Source organism: Triticum dicoccoides, chromosome 2A (genome assembly GCF_002162155.2).
Source record: "Triticum dicoccoides isolate Atlit2015 ecotype Zavitan chromosome 2A, WEW_v2.0, whole genome shotgun sequence".
NCBI lineage: Eukaryota > Viridiplantae > Streptophyta > Magnoliopsida > Poales > Poaceae > Triticum > Triticum dicoccoides.
Window position 1 is genome coordinate 122735932 of NC_041382.1, and position 7775 is coordinate 122743706.

A 7775-nucleotide genomic window follows, 5' to 3' on the forward strand; every position below is an offset into this window, starting at 1 on the left:
TCTATTTTTTTTTCTCGGGTTTTTTTTAGTCTACCACGTCTTAATTTATTCATAAAAAGCAGGAATTTCTGCCGCAATAATGTGCAGAATACAATCTGGGTCCATTGACCCAAACTTTGCAAAGATTATTAACCACCCCCTCTTTTGCTAACCCATGCGCAGCTCCATTCGCTGTCCTCCGGACCCAAGTCACCTTCCAGTCCCTTGTGGCCAGCATGTTTTTCACCTCCTTAATCAAAGGTCCCAACGCCGATAAATCATTTTCCTCACTCTGCAGCTTGCGTACCACCTCCAGGCAGTCCATCTCAAGGTGTAATTTCGCGAAGTTTAGATCCCCCGCGAGTTGCACTGCCCTCTTACAAGCTTGGAGCTCTACCATTGCTGGGTCCCTGCCCATAGGGTAGTAGTGGCAGGCTGCTGCGACGAAAGCTCCTTCTTCATTCCTAAAAACCACACCACCGCCCCCTTCTCCCCTCCTTTAGTAGATGCCCCATCAATATTCGCCTTGATCCACCCTTCTTCTGGAACACTCCACTTTTGGACCGGGATTAGTGACGGAACTTTGCTCGCTCTACCGTTAACATTCTGCCACTCTTCCATAAGTCTCCTAACCATGGCTGCCGTGTACGCCGCTTCCTCTATCCTCCTCCCATCTCTCGCATTATTTCGTGCCATCCACAACACATATAAAACCTGCACCATTATAGCTCGAGCATCGTCCGACGCTTCAGCAAACCATGATAGAAGCCATTGAGCTAGTGCACTCTGGGAGCTTACTGACTCCGGCGGGATCGCCGCCGGTGCTCCCAATTCCGAGTACAACACCTTCCAAAACTTTGCAGAATGTGGGCATCTCCAAAACCTGTGTATGTTCGTCTCCTCTCTTCCACACACCACACAGAACACCCCAGGCTTAATCTTGCGCCTATGAAGCTCAAAACCCACCGCCAGCCCGTTTCGAATAAGCCGCCATGTATGTATTTTGACTCTGCCCGGGGCAACCGTATCCCACAGATTCATCCATGCTCTATGCTCTTCCACCGAGGAGGACGTCCCCGGGCCGCCAGTCCTAGCTCGTTTTAGACCCATGCATAGGTGGTATGCCGATCTAACAGTGAAAACACCATCCCTCGTATAGTTCCATGCGAGATAGTCCTCAACAGTCGGCCCCCCCACTGAAATTTGCAAGATCTCACGGGCCTCCGCCGGCGGGAACATGTTCTGAACCTTAGCCTAGTCCCATCCGGTGCTTGTGTTATTCAGCAGGTCCCCAACTCTCGTAATGCCCGGGACAAACACCTGGCCCAGTGGCTTCAGGCTGCCCTTTCTTGGTATCCAATTATCATGATGTATACGCACTTGTGAGCCATCTCCAGTTCTCCAAATCAGTCCTTCCAAGAGTAGATCTCGGCCATGAAGAATGCTCCTAAACGTGAACGACCCCCCCCCCCGCCGGACAAGTGGCACTGAGAATGGAGCTATCTGAGAAGTATCTCGCTCTAAGAACTCTTGCACACAATGACTCTGGCATCTGCAGCATCCTCCATGCTTGCTTGGCTAGTAGTGCTTGATTGAAGGCTTCTGGATCCCTAAAACCAAGACCACCTTCCTGCTTCCTAGTGCACATTTTATCCCATGCAATCCATTGTACTCTTTTCTCACCATTAGCCTCACCCCACCAGAAGTTAGACGAAATAGATGACAGGTTCCCGCACATTTTCTTTGCGAGTTGAAAACAGCTCATAGTGAAAGTAGGAGTAGATTGAAGTCCCGATTTGATCAACACTTCCCTGGCCTTCTTAGACAGCCCTTGGCCCTTCCATCCTGACACTTTTCCCTTTGCACTCTCCTTGACGTATTTAAACGTTCCTTCCTTGAATTTTCCCACCACCGTTGGTAGGCCCAAATATCTCTCCCCAAGAGCCTTAGAAGCTATGCCAATTGTTTGTTTAAGTAGCTCTTTATCTTCATCGCCACTATCTCTCCCAAAAAATATAGCAGATTTCTCCAAATTGACTCTTTGACCGGACACCACTTCATAATCCTGCAAAATAGCGCGAAGACAAAGGAAATTGTCTTGGGATCCCTCCACGAAAACGATACTGTCGTCAGCAAATAGTAGATGAGTGACCGTGGGGCCAGTGCTCCCAAACGATACACCCTTAATCCTCTTCTCCTCCTGGGCATGTTTAAGCAAAGCTGAAAAGCCCTCAACACAGAAGAGAAAAAGATAAGGCGATAACGGGTCACCTTGCCGAAGGCCCCTAGAAGGCAAGAATCTGCGAGATAAGGCACCATTTAGTTTCACTGAGAAACTCGCAGTCATTACACACCTCATGATCATCTCTCTCCAGTGAGCAGAGAAACCATATTTTGTCATTAACTTGATCCAGAAAGATCCACTCCACTCTGTCATAAGCCTTCATCATGTCAAGTTTAATTGCACACAGTGGCTTCCTCCTCTTCCTCTTCCTGATAGCATGAATGCACTCGTATGCCACCAAAACATTATCCGTGATTAGTCTTCTCGGGACAAACGCACTTTGCTCCTCCGCAATCAACACCGGCAACACCACCTTGAGCCTATTAGCCAAGGTTTTTGACGCGATTTTATACAATACATTGCACAGACTAATTGGTCTGAACTGGGAAAGCGTCTCAGGTGAGGCCACCTTGGGGATCATGACTATAATTGTATCGTTGAAACCATCCGGCGTTGTCCTCCCTGCCAAGAAATCCCGAGAAGAATATATCTATATTTATATATCTACATTTATCTCTACCTACTTGAAAAGGATGTAAAGTCCAAAAAAAATTAAAGGCATCTTCGACACGGACCCTCAAAAGACCAGCAACCGTCCGGACAAAGTGTTCAGACGCAACTTCTCATTCAACGTGGTACCCCTTGATCTGCGGACCAGTCCAGTTGTCCGAATAGCCGCAAACCGGATGCAAACTGAGGTGGCTCTGTGTGTCCGAACCGCCATGACATAGGACTCCGACATCCCTGACCCACTCAAATCTTCTTCTGGTCCACTTTCCTTCCACTCCGCCCTACTTCTCCTTTACTTTGCATCTGCACCATCCTTCTCACCCGCCGCTGCACCTCTCCGGACGCCGCCTAGGCATCCTCGGACGTTTGCATCCCTCACCCACTCGCATGCTCGCCTTGGACTATGCCACCGTCCACCCAGGATCCGGCTGTAGCCAGGTACCCTCTTCCCCCTACCAACGCCGTCCATGGCGGACACCACACCTTACAGGTGTTCGATCAAATGCCATATAATTTTTGTTTTGAACATCTCGTTGTTTTTTAAAGTAAGCACGATGTCTGGATACTCGATGATGAAGAATGAGTTGTTGTATGCATCGAAGATTGGATCTGCGAACTTTGTAGGCATAAGACAAGGGCCTCAATGTTTTGGCCAAACCAACATGTTTCTTCACACCTCGTTGTAAAGGATTGTTCATGGAATGTTTTTTTAATGCTCGTGGCACATAAAAAATGTTCACAACACTCACATAAACATCTGACGTTTTAAAAATGTTCATGAGAACGTAAACAATTATCATATAACTTTTTAAAATGTTCACAACATTTCAAAAATGTCCACTCATTTTTATTTTTTTATGAAAAGGTAAATAATTATTGTCACAATTTGAAGGTATGTTGATGACATGTAAAAAAATGTTCGATCCTTCTTTTTACAAAAGAAGGATTAAAATATGAAATAAAGCAAAGCAAAGGAAAATATAAAGAAAAAATAGATATAAAAAATAAAAATAACACCTGGAATTTCCTAAAAGTGGGAGGAAGGTTTCTAAAACCGCTCCTATGAAGGTTCCAAACTGGTCCATTCAGGTCCGTAGAAGATTCATAAAACCACTGGAAAACGTTGTTGGGCTGGCTCATTTCATGCGGTACTGTAGGTGAGCTGACGGTGCGTCTCATAGTAAGCGAGATATAGCACTGACTGGCTGGACAAAGGGTTTCATAGCACGGGCTGAAATGAGCCCGGATGAACTGTGAGATTGAAAAAACTAGAAGAACGCCCGTGCGTTGTAATAGGGCCACATTAATTTTAAAAATTCAATATTAATATTCTCATATATATCAAGTGATATTGGCGATCTTTTTTATCATCAAATCCTCACACACACACTCTCTCCCTCCCTCTTCCTAACTCTCTCTCCCCCTCTTCCTCTCTCTCTCTCTAACACACACACACACATCTATCTTATTGGGTACGGGACCATAATCCATCTATTTCACACACGCACACGCTAGTGCATAACAATATAGATTATGTGTATTATATTTGCCACTACAACTGAGGGAATTAATTTCATGTAAATCGGCCAGCCACAGCTCCAAGAATACGCGGAGGAGGTGGCCCGGGTCGGCGTAGGCGCTGTTCGGCGCGGGCCACAGGCCCGCTTCCAAGTGCGTCTGTGTGACGGCCACCCACGCCGGGTCCTTCAAATGCCGCTTCCACCGCACCAACTCCCAGGGCCACGGCCACGGCCAGGGAAGCCGCCTTTCTTCGCCCCCTTCACCAGCCGCGGCCAACGCGGTGCCGCGGCACCCGGTCTTGCCGTCCTCGTCCTCCGGCACCGTCGCGAGGCAGTGACGCGGCCCAAACATCGGCCTCGAGAATCAAGAACGCTCGACAACGGAGAGGGAAGGAAAGATCATATACATGTCATAAGAAAGGGAGTTTATTTACTGCTCCATCGATGTATTGTTTCCTTTGTTTGGAGATTGATTACCATCCATGAGTTAAGGTAAGGTTAATGTGATTGAGCGATTTTTCTGAAAATCAAGTATTTGTTTTTTTAATTAATGTGATTGAGTAATTTAAGGTAAGGTTAATTAATTTAGATTTGATCTTTAGAGATTGTTCGTGATTGATTCTATATTACTAAATAGCTTGCGCCAGTATGGAAAGTTCTGATCTGTTCAGATTTTTTTCGTTGTGTGAGAGGGTGACGCGAAAATAAACCGATAAAGTGGGGGAGGGGACGAAAAATAACCTACGAAAAAAATCAGCGAAGGTGGGAGGAGGTACCAAAAAAACCATAGAAGGTGGGACAAAAAAAACCTGAAAGCGAGACTATCAACTGCTCCATTAGGAGTAGAGATGAAGAAAAAAATTCTGATTTTCTTTTTGGAAAACATTAAAAAAATTAGTGCTTGCAAAGTTTCATCATGGAATTACATTTGTGGAAGTCGTGGCAAAAAAATGATGATTCGAAGATGCTACTTTCAGAAGCATTTTGGGGAGCTGATTTTATCTTTTTGCCATGACTTCCACAAATGTGTTTCCATGATGAGAAAATTTGAGCACCTGAAAAAAATTCTTATTGTTTGCCAAAAGAAAAATCAGAAATTTTTGAATTGTTTTTGATTTTTTTTCTATTTTTACTGTTCATGTCAAGAACATTTGAGCTCGAGCTCAGATTAGGACTTTGGCGACTGTCATTGTAACCACTAGTTGTTGTGGTAATGCATTTCTGGAAGTTTGCTTCTTTATTGAGACCTCCAAATGTGCATCTTGTTTTCTCACAGTAGTGTCTGACAACATGAAACCGGACGTGTTTCTCACTCTGTTTATATTTGATGTGCTCCAACGTTTCTTCTTGCCAGTCTCAGAACACTTGATTCTACGAGAGAAAAAAGTTCTTGACAAAAGGAGCAGATACTTCCTTCACAACAAAGGAACACTCCTCCAATGTCCATAGACATAGCGGGCTTTAAAGGACAGTTCCAGGATACAGTTCATGGATTCAGGAGAAGATGAATTTCAACACCTTATTTTTTTCTGCTTTCCTTACAAAATAAATCAACAGAACCTAACCAATCAAAACTGTAGTAGAAGAAAAGAAATAACTATTCAGATATCCTAAGGCTTTCTGCCTAGTGCCTAAATCTGCACTTTGATGCTCTGTTCTTCTACCCTCTTACCAAGGACAGGCAGGGGCTGGGTAGTGTCATATAATTCCACTTCGATGCTCTGTTCGTCGTCCTCACATGAAGAAGTTGGGCGCACCAAGGCCGAAGGTCGGGTCGAACTCGAAAAGGCAGTCCATGCTCGGGGCCGACACGGCTGTGAGCGCCGACACCACCTCCTGGAGGTCGCCGTCCAGCGGCCACTCCGTGTACGCGCCGGCCGGCACCGGGTACGGTGACATGGTCAGGCCACCGTTGGAGCCGGACTCCACAGGCGAGGCCATCGACGGCGGTGAGACTGAGGTGTTGTTCAGGGCGCCGTGGTCCGCGTCCACGGTCAGGCCGGCTCTGAGGCTCTGCAGCAGGCTCTCCGCGTGCGGGTTGTGGTGGTTCGTCGGCGGCCTCCTCCCGCCGCCGCCGCCGCCTGGCCTGCAGGTGTGCTGGCCGTGGTAGACGATGTCGAAGAGCGCGGGGTCCTGGTCGGCGCGCTGCACCTGCTTGGTGGCGGGGCAGCCCTGCGAGTTGCGGTGGGTGCAGCGGTAGTAGGCCCTCGGGTGCCTGGCGCCGAGGATGTCCTTCTGCCCGTACTTCCTCCAGCTGTGGCCGTCGTCGCCGGGCCACTCCGCGCCGCCGGCCGCACTCACCCTCACCTGGCTCGTCCACCTCGTCGTCGCCTTCCTGCCAAGAACCACGAGACACCAAGAATTCAACAACAATTCGGTGCATTTTGGATGATCCAATTCCAATGGTGCTCTGTTCGAGCATGGGCTTTGTTTTTACCTCTTCTTGGTGTTGGTCCTGAAGGGCTGGTCGGAGACGCCGCTGAGGGAGCTGGACGTGCTGGAGGGCGTCGTCGGGGCGTCGGGGAAATGTGCGGCGGCGACGAAGCCGATGGACCGGTCGGTGAGCGCGAAGATCTCGGCGGTGAGGGCGCGGCACAGGTCGATGGAGGCGTCCGGCGCGTGTAGGTGCAGCTCCAGCTGCCGCACCAGCTCCTGGACGCGGCACAGCTCCGACACCACAAGCTGCAGGTTCCCGCGGCCGGCGCCGTTTCCCTCCACGCTCTCCATTGCCGCGGACACGGAAGAACACGTTCGATCGGCGGAGGAGAAGGAAGGAAGCGAGGAAGTGATCGGCGATATCTCTCGATCGCGAGGTGCAGGAGAGGAGGCGGTGGTGGTGACTGGTGAGAGGCGGGGAGACGAGCCATCTTATAGCGGCAGGGTTCAAGTCAAGTGAGGTGGAGGGGATTTGTTTGACTGGATGGGGATTGTTTGGACTGCCACTTGATTGGTTGCTGCCTTGCCGGGTACGGGTAGGGTTTTGCAGCTGCGGGCCGTTTTGCCCGTGAATTAAACACTTTCTATCGGGGGTGTATGCCCAAATGTTTAGATGGTCAAATGGATGGCTTTTATTTTTTTTCTTTTTGACAGTTTTTTTAAATATAGTATAATCGAATTTGCTTACATACACAAGCATATAGATAAATGCATGCACGCACATCCTATCTCTATGAGCACATCTCCGGAGGCCGGCATAACATTTTGAGATTTTATGAAGTCAGCACAGGAGCTTCGCGGTCGACGGGAACGTCTGCTCCCACTGAACGAACATCGTCAAAAACCTAAAATAAATCCAGGGATAATGCAAGCATCAATATCAAATACTCCCTCCGTCCGAAAATACTTGTCTTAGAAATGGATAAAATGGATGTATCTATAATTAAAATAGGTCTAGGTACATTGATTTTTAGGACAAGTATTTCCGACGAAGGGAGTATAGGACTTGAACCTGGTGGACCGGGATATCATAACCATCCAACCAC

The 7775-nt window shown here is 48.0% G+C and overlaps 1 protein-coding gene across 1 annotated transcript; it reads right to left on the bottom strand.

The window, feature by feature from the left end:
- Positions 1-5786: 5786 nt before the first annotated feature.
- Positions 5787-7120, bottom strand: LOC119353740 (probable WRKY transcription factor 41). The gene is made up of 2 exons (XM_037620405.1): positions 6731-7120; positions 5787-6628 (listed from the first exon to the last, which is right to left on the bottom strand). Exons 1-2 carry the CDS (start codon positions 7018-7020, stop codon positions 6028-6030), a joined length of 891 nt encoding a protein of 296 aa, XP_037476302.1. The 5' UTR covers positions 7021-7120; the 3' UTR covers positions 5787-6027.
- Between the last annotated feature and the right edge of the window lie 655 nt (positions 7121-7775).